At 34.1% G+C, this 19,526-nt stretch overlaps 2 protein-coding genes across 5 annotated transcripts in view; both read right to left on the reverse strand.

Moving 5' to 3' along the window:
* Positions 1–706: 706 nt before the first annotated feature.
* On the reverse strand, positions 707–5,772 carry LOC126739282 (dehydrogenase/reductase SDR family member 7). 3 transcript variants are annotated; one of them, XM_050444900.1, is made up of 8 exons: positions 5,409–5,769; positions 5,200–5,349; positions 1,894–2,031; positions 1,621–1,835; positions 1,441–1,560; positions 1,226–1,383; positions 1,094–1,166; positions 707–826 (listed from the first exon to the last, which is right to left on the reverse strand). In XM_050444900.1, exons 1-8 carry the CDS (start codon positions 5,530–5,532, stop codon positions 809–811), a joined length of 996 nt encoding a protein of 331 aa, XP_050300857.1. In that variant the 5' UTR covers positions 5,533–5,769; the 3' UTR covers positions 707–808. The 3 variants fall into 3 exon arrangements, with proteins under 3 accessions (XP_050300857.1, XP_050300856.1, XP_050300858.1); XM_050444899.1 differs by having other exon boundaries at positions 1,217–1,383; positions 5,409–5,765; XM_050444901.1 differs by lacking the exon at positions 1,894–2,031 and having other exon boundaries at positions 1,217–1,383; positions 5,409–5,772.
* A 5,022-nt stretch (positions 5,773–10,794) lies between these two features.
* Positions 10,795–19,526, reverse strand: part of LOC126739283 (LIM/homeobox protein Awh) — a 98,883-nt gene continuing 90,151 nt past the window's right edge. Inside the window, exons 3-6 of one of the 2 annotated variants that reach the window (XM_050444904.1) lie at positions 11,628–11,842; positions 11,315–11,554; positions 11,154–11,258; positions 10,795–10,931 (exon numbers count right to left, since the gene is read on the reverse strand). In XM_050444904.1, coding sequence (XP_050300861.1) covers positions 10,870–10,931; positions 11,154–11,258; positions 11,315–11,554; positions 11,628–11,842 — 622 coding nt within the window. In that variant the 3' untranslated portion in view covers positions 10,795–10,869. Of the gene's footprint in view, positions 10,932–11,153; positions 11,259–11,314; positions 11,555–11,627; positions 11,846–19,526 lie in introns of both variants that reach the window. The other variant, XM_050444902.1, reaches the window with a different exon arrangement.

Raw genomic sequence — 19,526 nt, forward strand, 5'->3', positions numbered from 1 at the left:
GCACATACCGCGTTTTAATTGAGGACGGCAGAATACTAAGACAATTATTGAAATATTGGCAGATAATGCAATCAATTCAGTAATGTAACAAACAACAAGATTAGACTCACATTTTAACTGAAAACAATAATTTCCCACAAATAAATAAATATAATTTAATGAAGAGACAGAGCAGTAAACCTTGAAGGCAATAACTGCTGACTGCAAACCAACATATTTGTAGAATTTTCATTAAAATGATTCACAAGTATTAAACCGTAATAAAGATGCATACATTAGGTAGGCATCATTTTAATAGGGACTTAAAGAAATCATTCTGCTTGAAGTATTAGACAATAATTCTGTTGATATGAAGTTCTTATATGCCACAATTTGGACAGTATATCAATTCAGATAGTAATATTAATTTTTAGGATGTCCATAACAAAGACCTGTTCTGTTAAAAATATCAAAAATACAATAGAAACTAAAAATTGCCCTATTAACATCATCAAGTTCATGAAGAACATTCAACTGAACCTCAGAGATAAGCTGATACAGCATGGGAAAGTTTATACGTTTATGCCTTCTAAAATTATAGTTATCACTATAAGGGTTTGGTTTAAAGTTACAATTCTGACTGGTGTCTGCTCTACAAATTATATTACAGAAAAGGATGATAAGATTCCTATGGGACAAGTGAAACACCAATAAATAAAAGACAATATAAATTTATAGCAAACATATTTATTCAAAACATATTTAACACGAAAATAGTCCTGTTCTCTCTAAATCCATCACCACTCTACCATGTAAACTAACCAAACCTTTATTCAGTTTTGCTCATCTAGAAAATACCAAAAAGTATGTTAGAAGTTTGTTAAAATGACCAAGTTGCCCAAGCACAATTAGTCAGCATCACAAAGCAATGAAAATATTTACATGCAAACATGTGAACACAAATTATAATAATAACACAAATAAATAATTATTCTAGCATATAAAAGTATAAAAAAATGCATACAAACAATAAATAATAATACAAAAAAACAATATGCTACAAACACTGCACTGTATTTATTCGATAAACTTTACTGTACTATGCCACCCGTACCTCTGTGAAGCCTGTATATTCTTTACTATCTCTCAGCTTATAGAGGTATTGCGGGCCCAATATCCTCATTCCTCTGAAAGAACAAATTAATAAAAATTCATTTTGTCCCAATATGCTACTCACAAACTGTACAAATTGGGGAAGTATATTGAGACATAAACCATTGGCATAAGTGGAAATAGTCCCATCCATGCCTCACCCACTTTATTTACTATAGCCACAGCATTAAGGTGACCGCACCTTTCTGCAGTCATTCTTTTATCTGTTGGCTTGGTGGATCCATGGTGTTTCTATAAAAAACAAATTACTAAGCATTTGAAAAAAAATGAACATAAATTTAATCAGACCTCTCCATCCTTGTCAGTGAATGCTTCAGCTAAAAAGTTAGTGAAAGTTGGTCCCGGACAAAGGAGCGTTACATGGATTTGTGTGCCCAACTTTTCGGCCCTAAGCCCATTAAAATAACCCTAAAGTCCAGAATAAAAATAAATGCTAAATGTTTTCACTATGGCATGTCAAAGACATACATGAATGGCATGTTTTGCTCCAGTATATGAACCTGAAAATGGAGCTCCCAGAATTCCGGCCAGGCTTGACACCACAGCCAAATGTCCCTGTCCTCTTTTATTAAAATGCTCCAGTGCCACCCGGGACAAATTAACTACTGCGAATACATTCAGTTCAAACATCTGCCTGTCTACTGTTATGTCTATATTTTCCCAGTTTGCCCTCTGGGATCTTCCTAAAATGTAATTTGCAGGTTTCAAAAAAATATGATTTATAGATGCCTCCTGTTATACCTGCATTATTTATTAAAATGTCTACATGACCAAAATGTCTTATGGCATGCTGAAAATGGGTTTTATGTGAAGACAGATCCAGGACATCCATTGGGATAACCAGGATGTCTTTTTCTTCCAGTTGGCCATTTGAAACCACTATGAAAGGACAAGAGGAAGATTAATTTTGGCTCAACTTTTGTTTAGCTGTAATCAGTTATGTAAGAAATTTTGGTTCATTTAATATTTGGAATTGTCCCTTAAACAAAATCTACAAAAAAAATTCTGTGGAAATGCATTTTCTATTTTCCCACTTTAGAATAACTGAAATCCGTTACATGAATAGATGTTTTTGATTTTAATTTTAAGATATTTCTTTAAAAATGAATATGCTAAAAACATTGTGCGGAAATGCATCATTTTTTTGCTAATAACTGACTTCAGCTAAACAAAAATTCAGTCAGTTGGTTTGGTTTAGATGGGTTGGGTGGACATAATGAAGTCACTTGGGTTGGAGTGAAAATAAATATTATATAAAACTAGAGATGTGTGACTAGTATCTACTCGATACTTTAATATCTGATACATGCGAAGATTCGAAGTAATCAAATCCTTCGTCCCGAACTACTCATTACTCAAATACTTTTTTAAATCCCAAATTTCCATGTCACCGGTGGCTGCTTATGCGTAATAAATATATTTTATATAAGTAAAATATGGCAATATTGTTAAAAAAATGAAATCAACCGCCGCCGATAGGCCCAACAATAATTAATCAATAATACCTATTTATATTTACCCGGCATTGTCGCCAATCGCCACGCACTTGCTTGATACTTCGATACCTTGTTCTAGGTAAAAGTATTTGAATTCGTCTGTCGTGCCCGATTACTTGATTACTTTTTATTAGCATAAGTATTAAATTATCATTTTGTAATATCTTACTAAAACTTGATAACCCTCTACTATACTCAAAAAATATATCAAATGCCAAAGCAAGCCCTAAATTTAATATAGGTATTCATATAAAATATTAATATTCGCCTGTATATTCACTAACAAGTAATGACTACTTTTTAACGAATACAAAGTATCTGAAAAATTTTGAAAATTTATTCAACATAAGAAATACATGCTTAATACAGGATAGATGTAAACAAAATTAATCTATAGTACCAATACAATAAAGTACACGTAGGTGCAAGCACCTGTATGTGTATAACTTAAAATTAATTATATTACTATACAACATAATTATATTTACTAGGGGCCCCATACCACTAATTTACATAAACCTGAGGGTAGTGCATTTAAAATACAGGTAATACAACTATAAGACACAAATATTAAAAATTTCAGAAGAAGAGGAAAACATTAATAGTTATTTATAGAAGGTCAAGTAAGGCATCATAATGTTCAGAGATAAATCTTTTACAAAGTTCTGAAAACTTTTGCTTATTTGTAATCTCCCGAATTGTCTGTGGTAACTTATTGAAAATTTTTGGTCCTATTACAGAATTACATCTTTGGCTTCCATCGAATCTGCGAAATGGTACATTAAGATGTCTTTCAGTTAGTTGTCTGGTTTCATGTTGGTGACTTATGTAGTTTTTATCTTTAAGTTTATACCAGAATACACAACTGCAGTATAGATATAAGGATCTAAAGTATTTTGGTATCATACAAGAGCAAGGTGGGGTACAATCTGTCTTTTTTATAGATTATTTTGATAATATAATTTTGAACAGTTTTTAAGGATTCAAGAGCATTATTGTAGAGTCCACCCCAGGTCACTATACCATAGCATATCATAGATTCCACAAATGATTGGTACAACATTATTAAAGTTTTTTTATCCAATATATTTCTAATAAGGAAAAATTTCTGAATTAAGCTTTTGAGTTTAGATGTTAAGTTTTGAATGTGTGGTGTCCATTTTAATTTTTTGTCTATTATGATACCTAGATGTTTAGTGTTTTCTACTTCTTTTATAATAAAGTTTTGTTGTTCATCAATAACTATTTCCTTAAAATTTGGCCGATTTGCATCTGTTAGAGAAAAGGCGACATAAACAGTTTTTAAGATATTTAGGGACAATTTATACTTGCTTAACCACATCTTTACCTTCCTTATGCCATTTATGAGTTTCGTTCTTACAAGAGTCCAAGTAACATCCTTAAATACAAGAACTGTGTCATCCGCGTAAGATAGTGCCATGCCACCTATATGCAAGGATAAAAGGGAGTTTATATATAAAATAAAGAGAAAGGGTGCCAGCACTGTGCCTTGGGGCACTCCAATTTGCACAGTGCTAGGGTCACTCAGGGAATCTCTAATTTTTACCATTTGCTTTCTTTCTTGTACATAGTTGCTAAAGAGCCCCAACACTACATCCCTAATTCCATATCTTTCAAGAACATGAAGTAACTTAGAATGGGGTACAGTGTCAAAGGCCTTTGCTAGATCCATAAAAACCGTTAAATATATATTAATATTAAAAGGTTAAATATATATTTAAGTGGTTCAACAGTATATGGATGACATAGCTTTACCATCTCAGAAGTTATGCCATCTGGACCTGGGGAACTGCTTTCCTTTAATGAATTAATATGAAATATTAGTTCATTTTTTGTTATAGGCTTTAACGACATGGAGTTTAAGAAAGATGGATAATTTAGAATAAGCTTTGTGGTTGTATCAGGAATTTGACATGCCATACTAGTTCCTATTTTAGAGAAATATTCGTTACAGAAATTGGCCATCTCTGTGTCATTTTCAAAGTCTTTATTATTTAGATCTTTTATATAAATGTCTCGGTTAGATTTAACTTTAGGTTCATTAGATGCGTCACTCAGAATTTCATACATCTTTTTAATAATTTCTGTAAATTATTTCTATAAGTTTTATATTCAAGTTTCAGTGTGTCATTATTTTTATTTTTAATAACTTTTTCTTCATTTGGTCTCTTTTTTTAATTGATGTAATAATAGATTCAGTTAGTGATACTTAGATATTAAGTATCAGTATCTACTCGATACTTATTTAGCATATTTACATTTGAAAAAATATATAAAAAATAAATCAAAAACATCTATTCATGTAACTGATTTCATCAGTTATTCTAAAGTCTATTTGAAGCTAAAAATTTAATTTTCTCTTTAATAGCAGATTTCAGCTAAAGGAAATTTGAACCTTAATTTTTATTAACAATACTTTTTAAAACAATGCTTCCACATCCAGAAATTTGTTTGTTGAAGTATTAGAAGAATCAAATTATTAATTTTTTTATATAATTATTGCAAATGTTTATTTTTATGTTACACAGACCTATGCATTGTTGTTTCACCCTTTGAAGCTCTAAGCTCCTCCGAGCAGTCAAAACCAATTTTACTCCAGCTTTCGCTAAAGCATATGCAGTGTGTTCTCCTATACCACTGGAGGCACCTGTTATGAAGGCTACTTTCCCTTTAAGTCTTCCTTATAAAAAATAAATTTAATAATATGTTGAATAATAGAGGAAATGTAGGGTTGCTTACTTGGAGATTTTCCAAATTTGTCCAAGAAGCCTAATCGGACATCACAATCGAAAATAACGGATGCCAACGTGTAGAAACAGCCGTAAAGAAAGACACCGAAACCAATTATACCAAAGAATAACATTTCTTTAATGTTTTTTTTGTTTAAATGAAATTTGGTGGATGGATATCCTTATTTAAGTGCTATAAATTAATGTGGCCATCAACTGTTCATATCAGTTAAACCAAAGGTCAATTTTTGTTTAAATGTGATAGTATGGTATTAACTGTGTAAGACAATTAAGAACATTATGCTATCCAATCCATAAATATTTAATTAAAAGCTTAAAACATTATAATTACAAATTATATATAGGTAACTGTAAACAGTTAGAAGAAAAAGTGTACCAGCTGATTGACAAATGACATATATCAAACGTCAGTCGATATGTCAATCAAGGTATATTGACACTCGTTGTGCTGTCAGGCTTTTATCGCGTTTTCTATGCGTAACAACAGTACATACTTAGAGTATATTATTTATCAATTCGATCAAATTTAATGAACTTAGGCGTAAAGTTCGATCGTAATTATATGAGGCGTTTCGTTCGAAGAGATCATTAAATTAGAGAACTGTGTAGTACAACTTTCGTCGGCTAGAGGCCACAAGTTTTCAAAGATTAACCAAAATATTTCTGGTAGTGTCTATCCGGTGGTCTATCTACATTGTGTCAACTTATTATCTTTAAAGTTCTATCCCAGTTCAGTTTAAACAGTCTTGGTGTTCGAATCGGGGCTTGGTTAGCTCTTCTTGGCGGGAAAAGGCGTGGAAGCCCCGACTGTAGAAATCGAATTCCACTAGCCAGTCGGAAAAGTCGTAGAAAGAAGTAGCCGCATGTTTTACGGAGTAAAAAGAAAATAATTTAGTATTTATTCCTGCCTCCGTTAAAATAGTTTTAATCCATTACTCATGGTTTGGGTTGTAGCTGTACGGTACGGTTTTCTTGTCCTAAGCAAAAGAAATTCCTGTTCGGTACTTCTTAAATTGACAGTTCTTTGAATATGAGAACATAAGGTTGATGTGACGCATATATTAGGTCTCTTATTGAAATAAGGTAATTCAATACACGGCTGTGCCCTTTCGACTGCCGTAGTTTTTATATTGTCTGATATAACGAATTGTTTTTCTGTCCTATATATTCGTGTTCTGCGGTCCAAATTATTTCACATGAAACTGTTCTTGTTCTGTTCAATTGATGGCTCTGCTACGAGAAATTTTTCCAGCATAATTTGGAGATTCGGGACAACCGTCGGGTATGTACCCTATTCCCCGAATCGACACTTTCACTATATTAAATTATCAATCACAATCGAAACTTTACAATGCACGATGTCGCCTCCCCCACGATGCATCCGGCATCATCCGGCCTGGTTACCGGCGTGAATAGGATCACCTACCACCGGCAAGGGGTTGGGAAGGATCTGGGAAAGGGATTTAAAGGATAGGAAGGACGAACAACCACGTGTTGATGGGATGAAGGATAACGCGGAAGTGCGATAGAAACTTTCACAAAGTTAACCCATTCACGGACACGTCTACATATGCAGACAGACGTGCAGGGACACGCCTGCATATGAAGACGCAATTTGATCGTCCCCAGAGGACAAGTCTTCAATTGCAGTCGTTATTAGAGTGTACTAAGGTTTAGAAAGATCTGTTGTGTCCCACTAAATACTACAATAATGCTGAGAATCGTCCCACGAAGCGTATAGTATGCATATATGTAACCTGCGCATGTGTTGACAGTCAGCTGATCTTTTGGCGCCAAGACTGCAAGTGCAGACAAAATCTACATAAGGTTAGACAATCAGACGTGATTTGTGTCCCAATAAAGTGCACCTGTGTTCGGTAAGTTTTAGAGGTGAAAAATAAGTAGTAGGGGCTCATTTTTTTTTTGGAAATTGTATTTACATATGGTTTTGGCCAGTTTCAATCTGGAGTTGGTGGTGATAATAGAAAACTAACATTGAAAAGTAGTGCACACAATAAATAACTAGGGCACAGTATAATATTTTGTTTTTACACGTTTTTGCTTATGTAGCTGCAGTTGTGTAGCCCGAAAATTCGTTGTGTGGTAGTTAGGTTAGGTTCAAAATTTTTTTATGTGTTTAGATTTTGGTAACCAAAACCAATAAAAAACATCTTATTGTATGAGCCCCTCCTCGCCAGAAAATCTAGGCAAGTACATACTGTGAATGGACTTTCTGTATTATATTAGCTACTTGTCTCGGTCAGAAGCAGTAAAATTCTATTTTTTTTGCAGAAAAATGGACGAAAAAGAAGAAGCTAGGCTGTTGAAGTTTTATAATGAAGTCGAGACTGCTGAATCAGCATCTTCTAGTTCGGATGAGGCTAGTCAACAAAGTGATAAGGATCCTTATCATAACTCTGAAAGTGGGGATGAAGACTATGTTCCATCAAATAATACCTCTGATGAAACTCAAGAAAGTACCGCTTCTGAGAACGAGGATATCAGTTCAGCATCGAATGACGCAGAACCTTCGTTATCATCTCCAAGCTCTAATCAGTCAGACAGCGATAAGGAATGGCACAGCGACGTTGAAGACATTCCGGATTTCAACTTTGACAACGCAAATGCTGGGATCAAATTAACATTTGATCATGTACCACCGCTGAAAGTTTTCAAAACTTTGTGGGATGATGAAGTGATGGATCTTTTCACACCATGCACTAATGAGGATGGGAAAAAAATGGAAACGACCAACAGACCCCATGCAAGGTATGCGCGAATGGCATCATTTCCGAACACCAATTTTGAAGAAATGTGTAAGTTTTTTGGATTGTCACTTCTTCAAGCCCAAGTACGTTTTCCAACTCTGCGAAAAATATTCTCCTTGGATCCCCTTTACTATCATCCCATATTTTCCAACGTAATGACTGGAAGGAGGTATGAGCAATTACTACGGGCGTTCAACTGCACCAAGGAAAAACGAAATGTCGATCGTCTGAATAAAGTTACTTCTCTGCTACAAATTTTGATACGCAATTATCAAAAAGCCTTTTCCCCGGAAGAGGCATTAGCACTGGATGAGTCGCTTTTATTGCACCGAGGCAGATTGAGCTTTAGGCAATATATAAAAAATAAACGTGCCAAACATGGAATTAAATTCTTTGAATTATGCTCTCCAAATGGGTACAATCATAACATTGAAATATATAAAGGAAAACAGGACGATGGAAAAGTTTCCAAGCTACAGGCATTGGTATTCAGACTAATGCAGCCATTTTTAGATAAAGGTCATCACTTGATAATGGACAATTATTATAATAGCGTGGGGTTGTCCAAAATTCTCCTTCGTAGAAAAACTCACACGACAGGTACTTTGAGATCAAATCGAAAACAAAACCCAAAAGTAGTTACGACAAAAAAACTCAAAAGAGGCGACCATATTTGGAAAAGAAATGGTAAAGTGTATGTCAGCAAATGGAAGGACAAGCGCGATGTTTTGTGCATAAATCAATCAGATGGTACAAAAAGGTGATATTTCATCTGTTAGATGTTACAGTTATAAATAGTTTCTTGATGTATCGAGATATCCTAAAATCAAAAACAAATTTACTTCAATTTCGGGAGAGTATCATTAGGGGATTACTTGGGATTCCAAACAATTTGAGAGACGGAAGAAAACTGGTGAACCAAGGTGCAGCAAAAGTTTCAGTCCCTGCGGCACACGTTACAGCTGAGGAGACAATTGTACCTGAAGTTCTACACGTCTTAGAAAAAATACCAGTCTCGCCCAACTCTAAACGCAAAAGTCATTTCCTGCGATGCCGGGAGTGTTCTAAGCATGACAAACGCGGGCAGACATCATGGAGATGTAAGGTTTGCGAAACGCATCCCCCATTGTGTGTTGGGCAATGCTTTGAAAATTTTCATTCCAATAAACGAATTTCGGTTTTTGTAATACCTATGTTATAAGCATATGAATTAATATTTTTGTAGTTTCTTACTTTTGTGAATAAAAACTTTTATTTTTATATATGATATATTATTTCGTAGTACCTATGCAACCTTTCAATAAATATATTGTCTGCATAAGCAGTCTTGTCCCTATATAACGCGAGTTGTTATTCAAAGGGACAGGTCTGCAATAGCAGTCTGGCTGTTTCTTTACGAAAAAACACCACAAACAAAAAAATTCTAACTGACATAATTTATGACCTTAAGACATGCCGATTCTAAAAAAAAAAAATGTCCCAGGAAGACCCCAAAAAATTTTGTTTTGTCCGCTAATGGGTTAAATTCTGAAATGCACGTTGTACTAACGGCAAGAGGTAGAAAGTGATCAAGGAAAGGAATCCGTAGGAGAGGTAAGGACGAGAACAACCACGTGTTTGCTGGGTGAAGAATGACGCGGAGCACATGAAAATGCGACGAGCACATAAAACTTTATGAGGTTATAGTCAGAAGTCGCTCTAGTACACCTACGTGGTCGTGCGACCAGGGACAGATTGAACTTGTTTAAACGTGTGCTGCAGCGAGTTACTCAAGGCGATACTACATAGTGAAAGTAATCCAGAGAACGAAGCACAAAAGCAATATAATTACTCACTAAAGTAGTTCAAGGAAAAGCATCCATTAGATTTTCTGATTTTGACCAATGTCGATCAGTAGGGATAAGTTTAATGGTCGATATGCCATTCACTTAGCAAAAGTCTGTTGGCACCCCTTTTAATGTGCTTCTTGGCTTATATGGCGTTTTGCATTTGAAAGAGTAGGGTGTACTTGGAGTATTTTACATTTTCATCTAAGAATAGATAAAATAGTAAAGTAGACTTTTTTTTTACTAAGTTAAAAAAAAATAACCTGACATTCATACAATTCAATTGATGAGTTCGGTTAATATCTCAACCATTTACCAAACGTCTATTGACACCCCTTGTAATGTGCCTTTTGGCTTTTATAGTGTCTTCCATATGTAGCAGCAGTTTATACTTTAAATATGTTTTGATAAAAAAAAGTGAGAGTAGATCAAACGAAAGTTATTAGAACCTTTTATTGTCTTAAAAAACCATTTAATAGTGAATTGATTTTTAATCATTTATCAAATGTCTATTGTGCTTTAAGTTTTAAAGCGTTTTCCATTTGAATTAGCCGTGCATTCTTATTGAGATATTATTGACTTACGTTTGAAAATCACATACTTTTGAAGTTTTTCTCATTAATCCTGCTAACAGGCAACTGACAAGTCAAGATATTAAGGAATACAACAGACTTACAATTTGATATAATATATTTCTAAACAATAAATAGTTACATAACTTTTTCAACATCTTGGAGAGCTATAATCTTAGTATTTAGCCACATATATAATATACAAAAACTGATTAAACAAAAGAATGTATTTTATACAAAAAAAAACAAGTTTTTATATTCACAGTTTTTTTTTTAAATAACGTCTACACCTCGGACTGCATGCAGTGTAGAGCGGACTCCTGCGACAAATCATCCAAAGAGGAATCTGAAAGGAATAAAATTAAAACGAGATTAATAAATCCCAATAAATCACGGGCCAGGTAAAAGTGTTAACATTTTTTCACACTCCAAAACAAGAATATTATAATCCGATTAAAATGTCCGAGCGTGACTTATTTTTTCTTGTTGATTTATCGGACATTAATTTGCATAATATTAGAATTAGGGTTAAAATTTACAATTTTTTCATCATGGGTTATCTACTCACCAGGTTGAGAGAAGATGCTGTTCTTATTCTGTTGTTGGAACGAGTAAGTTAAATGTAAGTTTATATGCCTCCCAAATCCGTTCTCCTCTCGACTACCATTGTGAACTGCAATAATCATGAAATTAAACTCCTAGATGAACATTTCTATGTCGAAAACTTACGTTGACTCTTCGCCTTTCCCGTGTGCATATGTTTTTTCTGTCGGGCCCGAGAGTTCTGGAACCAAACCTGCGTGACCCGTTTGCTCAACCCGGTAATCTGGGCGATCCTCTCTAAATCCTGTCCGTCCGGATTCGAATCCAGCTGAAAATTCGCCTGCAAAACCTGCAACTGCTCCTCGGTGAAGGTTGTTCTCACTCGTTTCGCCTTGTTTTTGTGGTATCCGTCCGCGTCGCAGCCGTCTGAAAGCAACATAATGACGTGCCACAATTGAAAATCTCCGTCTTCCACTATTTATCAATGACCTCTTCTTACCATCAGAGCTGGTTGTGCCTCCGTCGAGGGTTTCCAAATAGTGAGCTTTACATAAGACTCGGTCTTCGTGGAGGGCGAACTCTTCACCAGTGGACAGTTGACGGTGACATGCCGCACATGCGAAACACGCCAAATGGTACACGTGGTCACGTGCTTTTCTTACCCAATCGCTACTCGAGATACCGCGTAGACAAATTGAACATTTGGCGCCGAAACTTCTGGAACAAGGATGGATTATTACTGCAATGTATTTTTATTTAAAAGAATGTTTAGAATATGCGCTCTCTATATGTGAAAAAAATTATGTTATGTAACGTTGTAAAAGTATGTACTAATTCTTGGTTCTGTGGTGCAATGTGTGCAATGTATAGTAAAAAATAAAAAATAAATTTATGGACCGAAGACTGCCAAAGTGCATTTGAAAAACTAAAAGAATTACTCATTCAACCACAAATTCTTCAGTACCCAGATTTTGATAAACCTTTTGTATTAACGACAGATGCATCAAAAGAAGCGTGCGGTGCAGTTTTATCTCAAAATTTTCAAGGTCAAGAATTACCAATTGCGTTTGCATCTAAAGGATTTACGAAAGGAGAAATCAACAAACCGACAATCGAGAAAGAACTAGCTACCATACACTGGGGAATAAACTATTTTAGACCGTACCTATACGGAAAAAAAATTCTAGTCAAAACAGACCATAAGCCTCTAGTTTATTTATTTTCCATGAAAAATTCTTCTTCTAAATTAACAAGAATGCGATTAGATCTAGAGGAGTACGATTTCGAAATCGAATACATTAAGGGTAAAGAAAATGTTTTAGCAGACGCCCTATCTAGAATATCGGTGGAAGATTTAAAGAATATTAACTCGAAATCTGCCCAAATTTTGGCCGTTACTACTAGATCTATGGCTAAAAAACACCACCCACTAGATAAAAATAACAAAAACACGCATCAACATCAACAAAACTCAGTCCCTAAAATTTTGCAGACTAATGACAACTACGACTTATTTACAGTACCTAGTATAAAATTTATAATTAAGCCAGATTATTTTAGAATAATCATGGAAAAATTTGGAAAGAAAAAGTTCAGCGCTGAAACTAAAATATTTTTCGTCAATGGCAATTTTTCCTTAGGGAAAATATTGTCTCAGCTTCAGAAATTAGCTAGTGAAAATAAAATCGAAAAAGTGAAGTTAAAGATAAATGACGAAATATTTAAAACGTATACGATAAATGATTTTAAATTAATTGGACAAGATTTCCTAGAAAGTGTAACTATATATTTATACAGGGAACCAGAAAAAATTACTAGCAATGAAGAAAAACAGAAATTAATTCAGCAATATCACGATGATCCATTAACAGGAGGACATTGCGGCCAAAAGAGACTTTTGAAAAAACTTAGGTCAAAGTACCGATAGAAAAATATGTCGCGAGACATTGCAGCATATGTTATGAAATGCAAAAAATGCCAAGTTAATACAAATAACAAAAGTAAAATTAAGCACGTTGAACCCATGGTGATTACGCCAACTCCGCAACAACCATTTGATATTGTTTCTATAGATACAATTGGCCCATTTTTGAGGATGGAAAATAATAATGCTTACGCTGTCACTATGCAATGTGAACTTACGAAGTATGTAGTCCTTGTACCAATCCAAAACACAGAAGCTCTTACAGTCGCAAAAGCAATTGTCGAAAACTTTATTTTAATATTTGGCCCAATGAAAGAAATAAGAAGTAATTTGGGAACCGAATATCGAAATGAAGTTTTGAAAGAGCTGTCGAGTGTCCTAAAAATCGAGCATAAATTTTCAGCAGCATATCACCACGAAAGTATGGGTGGATGCGAAAGAAATCATCGTGTACTAAACGAATACCTTAGATCTTACATTAATGACGCGCTTACAGATTGGGATAAATGGATTAAATTTTATGCATTCTGTTACAATACAACTCCGGGAGTTTACCACGATTACACTCGTTTTGAACTAGTATTTGGTAGGCAATGTGATCTTCCCGACGAACTTACACATAAAATTGACCCTTGGTATAATATTGACGCGTATTATCAGGAGGTTAGGCATAGATTACAGATTTCACATCAAAGGGCTAGAGAATTTATGATGAAAGCAAAACGAAACCGTAAAGCTAGGTATGATATGCACTCTCAAAATCTCAATGTAAATCCGGGAGACTTGGTTATATTAAAAAATGAAAATAGAACCAAACTTGATCCTTGGTTTCAAGGTCCTTTCGAGGTAATTAAAGCGGAAGACGTAAACTGTGTCATTAAAAATGATAAAGGAAAAGAATTCACTGTACATAAAAATCGGATTGAAAAATTTAATTTTGCGCAATAAACAAATAAATAAACCTACATTTTTATGCATACGTATATACTTTCAAGTTATAAGTTTTAGCATATAGGTTTTAAATTGTATATACATTCTTTTTTATTATGGGTTATATTTTATTATGGATTATTTTTAGTTATATTTTCATTAAGGTTATTTATAAATTTATACAGGATTATTAGTTTTTTGGTAGCTATAGATGCTTTAGTCATATTACATCTTCCTAAAACCTGGCCAGGCCTGTTTCTTTTGAATAGAATTCATTCTTGAGATAAATTCTATTCTTTCGAAAAGGGGAAGATGTGGTGCAATATGAAAAATGCTTACCTTTAAATTATTTATATAACTATAAACTTATTTGAACCTATTAGGAACCCCATTATTGTTATCTACTTAATTATTGCAAACGTTGCTGTATATGATTTGGTTGATTTGAACGTAATAAAAGTCAGTCGTATAGTAACAAGCAACTTGATTATTTCCAACCCCTTCGGAAATACGATAGTACATTTTACAGTTCCACCTAAAACATATAAGTATAGTATAAAGCTCAAGAAGACAAATGGTATGGCGGTATCCAAATGAAGCTACTCATACAACCACCCTAATATATTATACATACAAGTTGCTTAATGCAATGATAATGACTTAAGTTTAATACAATGTAGGTTATACGCATTTAAAACAATTATAAAATATAATCCAATAGTCACTGAATTAACTTTACTAATACTATTATCGATTAACTGATACGGAAGGATAGTAAGAAATCCCTAGTCTTTCTACGGAAAGTAATGAAGATGATATGCTAATTAAATGCATGAGTTGCTGAACAGCTGAAACATCTTTTAAAGAATTCATTGTTGTGTCTTGGTATACAGTACCGACCAGTATGACGAAACCCAACCGACCCCGCAGCATGGAAATCAGAAACAGTGTTAAGTTTCCAGTAATGGTACTTTGGGAAATAAGTTTGTCTGACTTTAAAGACCAAACACACAATATGTAATTGGTATCTTTCTCTTATAGTAACCCAGCTGGATTCTTATATATAATCAAACTTTTTTCTTTATATGAATAAATTTTCTGCAAAGACGAAAGATTATGCTGAGTTAAACAAGGCATATAAACAATACTACAGTAATTCAAATGGGATAGTATTAATCAGTCACACAAACGACCTTACAACTAGGTCTCAAAGGCTTCTTTGCATATAAAGGGTGTTTTTTTTAGAGGTTTGGATTTTAAGTTGTCAAAACTGTTTCTGGTGATTGTCAATTTGACAGTTGGTGGTGTATTCGTAGTCAGTACAGTTTGCCATTTCACAATGAATAGACTTACTCCAGAACAACGCTTTCAAATTGTGCAAATATATTTTGAAAATCATAGTTCAATTCGCGAAACTTACCGTGCGCTGCGTCCATTTTACGGTCGACATAATCGGCCATCCGAGCAAGTTATTCGAAAAACCATGGATCGTTTTCGTACCACGCATACTCTAGTTGATAATACGCATCCACAAAGACGCCATACAGTGCGCACAGAAGAAGTTATTGCTGCTGTGGAGCATAGTGTTGAAGAGAACCCGAATGAGTCGATTCGCCATCGTGCACAACAATTGGGGATGTGCCCATCCACTTTGTGGAAGATTTTGCGGCAAGATCTTGGCTTGCGAGCTTACAAGATTCAACTTGTGCAAGAACTGAAACCGCGTGACCAACAGTATTCAGCTTGACCCATTTTTTCAATCCAAAATTTTGTTCAGCGATGAGGCTCATTTTTGGTTGAACGGCTTCGTCAATAAGCAAAATTGCCGAATTTGAAGTGCAGAAAATCCAGAAGCTTTTGTTGAGACGCCCTTATATCCATTAAAAGTCACAGTTTGGTGCGCTTTATGGTCAGGAGGAATCATTGGCCCATATTTTTTTAAAGATGATAAAGACCAGAATGTTACAGTCAATGGAGAACGTTATAGAGCCATGATTGCCGACTTTTTTGTTCCTCAGTTGAACCGACTTGATGTGGCAGAGTTTTGGTTTCAACAAGATGGTGCAACATGCTACACAGCGCGTGACACTATCAATTTATTGCGGGAAACATTCCATGATCGCATAATTTCACGCAATGCACCTGTGAACTGGCCTCCACGATCGTGTGATCTCACACCCCTGGATTACTTTCTTTGGGGATATGTGAAGTCACATGTCTTCAAAGATAAACCACAGACGTTGGATCACTTGGAAGCAAACATTCGCCGCGTTATTGCCGAGATACGGCCCCAGATGCTTGAAAAAGTGGTTGAAAATTGGACCGATTACGCTACATTCGAACCAGCCGTGGCGTTCATATGCCCGAAATCATTTTTAAGCACTAATGGCATAACAATATCTTTTAAATAAAACCAATACCATGTCAATAAATTTTTTTTTTATAGTTTTATTTCACTTTACAATATTCACACTTAAACACCCTTTACAATAATCAAAGTTTTCCAAAACTTTTCTGTATAACTGTTAACCGCAAATTGATGGCTCTTAAAATGTTGATGAAACTGAGAAAAATCTGCTGCATATTTGCAAAACAGAAGAGGACTTAGCACACTATCCTGAAGGACACCTTGATTAATTATTGTAACTTTAGAGTTTAAGCATTGGATACCACAGTTTGTTTTCTGTTATTAAGGTAACTTTTAAAGAATCATAGAGAAGCATCCCCGAGACCATAATATTTTAATTCCTGTTGACATCCTGTTTTAATTTAGTTAATAAAAGTTCTATGAAAGAAACAATGAAAATGTGCTATATTACGTTAGACAAAATCTTGTGTACAAGCATATTAAAAACAAAAAAATTAAAAATTCATAGAAGAACCAATGAAATAAAAACTATAAAATTTTTAAAAACACATTATCAAAAAATATAAAAACAAGCTTAAAAATAACTAGAACTGCTGCCAAAAACAGAAGTTGGAGAAAGTTAAACAAAAATAGAACAAAACAAAAGATATTACAAACTACGAAAATGGTGATAGAGAACAGGTTAAAAGGTATAAGTATTAAAAAATTCATCAAGGCTTTAATATGCCATAATATGCCTTAGTTAATAAAACTGATTTGTGTAATAATATGCCTTAGCTAATAAAACTGAGTGAGTTTCTGGTAAGAGAGGATGTGGGGATTGGTAGGGGAAAATCATAGTCCCCATTAATAGCCTCCTGTATATAATCCCAAAAGCAGGGGCGTAAATTTTAAGACACCCGGTATATGTCAACGATTTATTGAAAAGTAGTAGGTTTCGGGACGTATAATCAGTTATGCGAATAATACTTCCATATTTTACTCTGGTGATTGATGGGAAAAATTACGGATGAAAAAGCTTTTAGAAATATTGTACACTGGTTTCAAAAAAAAAGAAACTCTCTTTGAACGCATCCAAAACAAAGTCTTTGATATTTAGATCTTATGCAAGCCAAAAATGGGACCATTTAAAATATAATATTCAGACATTTTAGTACCATTAGCAGACACTATAAAATATTTGGGGACTACATTAAGCAAACATTTAAAAAAGGGATCTGTTTATTGTCTAAATTTAAATGCGTTAAAGAATTTTTGAATTTAAAGGCACTATATTTTACTTTAGTACAACCGCACTTAGCCTATGGACTTAGTGGATGGGGTTGAATGAGGAACTGTCACTATTTCCTTTTAATAGGCTTTTCAGTTTTACTGGTATATTTGATTTACTTTAGTTATATACTTCAAAATTGCTTAAAAACCAGCACAAAGGAACAATATCTCTGTTGTAATGTAAGTCATACCTATGCAACTCGAGCTCAAAGTGAAAATGCAATATAGTACCGCGAAGTACAAAAGCTATTTGGCAAGCGATACTGTGAGTATTACATTGCCAAAATGTATAACCCAAAAATATTAAAGATAAATTAAATTTAAAAAAATGAAAATGCATGTTAGAAACTGAGTACAGGAGATAGGCAAGAAACTTTTAACAATTAAATAAATAATATATAGGGTGATAAAACTGAAGAAGTGCAGATCTAAAACTATGATTTTTTTATATAAATGAAAATGTATATATTAACACATACCCCGAAAAGAGATATATAAATAACCGAATTACTCTAAATCAATATCTAACTGACTTGTATCTATAGACTAAAGCACAAAATAGTTATTTTTCTTATATAAACTAGGTTATCTTTTGTAATAAGTTACCACGTAAAAGTACTATATTGCTATTTCTGTGATTATTGTTAAATTATTTTTTTAAGAATTCTATTAAAGTTAATGACTTTTTAACGATGTTCTAGTTGTTGTAAATAAACTAATTTATTATTATTCCTAAGCTGAACCACTGGCGTCACTGGTTCAGACACACAAAAACAAGGGTCTTGAGGGGTTTGAGGTATGAAAGACTGGCCTGGGAATACTACTCTTATTATGATAGAACAGATGAAGGGTACAGGGAAAAAACCAGATATGTCACTTTTTATTGAAAATCTCGGTAGAGGCGCCATTGAATTCTTCGAATGAAGACGCTTATTTTAGAGTACTAAAACCGGGAAACAACCACCGTAGTCTTGCGTAAATTAGTATCTAAAATATAGCGTACCGAATAAAAACCAGCTTAGTCCAAACGTCCAGGGAAAAAACCAGCGATGGCATGTAAACAAACCGGCTGATGCAATATTCATTTTTAAAAAACGTGCCAGTATTATTGTAACCGCAAAAGTGTGACTTGTTGTTTGTCTGTGTGATTAATAATAAACTATTATGGCTAATAGTGATTCGGAGGGATCCGTTAAGAATAAAATTATGCCTTCAAAAAAAAAGAAAAAAAACCGGTCGGATGTCAGAGGTCTCTAAAATGTTAAAGTTATCCACTCATGAAGCTGGACAGCCTTGTAATTGCTCAAGATTAAAGTGCTTTGAGGTACTTAATGAGGCGCAAAAAGCAGACATTTTAATGCTCTAAGCTGTCACGATGAGTAAAATTATTATTTAGCTGGTTTAATTACAGTCTTACCTGTCCAGCATAGAAGACCTCGTCAAAACGAGAATAATGCCTAACGAACAGCTCCCAAGGATAGACGTGGAAAGCATAGTGCAACTCATAGGAAGCTGGACGACTTAACAAAAGGTTTGGTATGGGACCACATCAAAAGTTTTAAGGGTCGTCAGAGCCACTATGGTCTAAAAGATACAAAAAAGACCTATTTACCAGAAGAACTTACAATCAAAAAGATGTTTAACCTCTTTAAGGAAAAGCATCTAAATGCTAAAGTCTCATATAAAACGTACAGAACAATCTTTAATAAAGAATTCAATATTACTTTTGGATACCCTAGAAGTGACACATGCGCAACGTGTGATAAATTTCAAATTAAGCTTAAAAGTTTGACTGATACTGATGAAATTAGAGAATTAACCGTTATGAACGAGTTGCATAAAAGAAAGGCTTAGGAGTTTTATTCAAGGTAAAGGCAAGCCAAAATCTTCTGTGACTTTGTCGG

Source organism: Anthonomus grandis, chromosome 8 (genome assembly GCF_022605725.1).
Source record: "Anthonomus grandis grandis chromosome 8, icAntGran1.3, whole genome shotgun sequence".
NCBI lineage: Eukaryota > Metazoa > Arthropoda > Insecta > Coleoptera > Curculionidae > Anthonomus > Anthonomus grandis.

Bases quoted from the DNA above. Each gene is read 5' to 3' on its own strand.
- LOC126739282 (XM_050444899.1), bottom strand. From the start codon at position 5,532: ATGTTATTCTTTGGTATAATTGGTTTCGGTGTCTTTCTTTACGGCTGT. The intron at 1,836-1,893 runs GTATAACAGGAG...ATTACATTTTAG, and splicing joins CATTTTAATAAATAATGCAG to GAAGATCCCAGAGGGCAAAC. The intron at 1,384-1,440 runs GTCTGATTAAAT...TGTTTTTTATAG, and splicing joins TCACTGACAAGGATGGAGAG to AAACACCATGGATCCACCAA.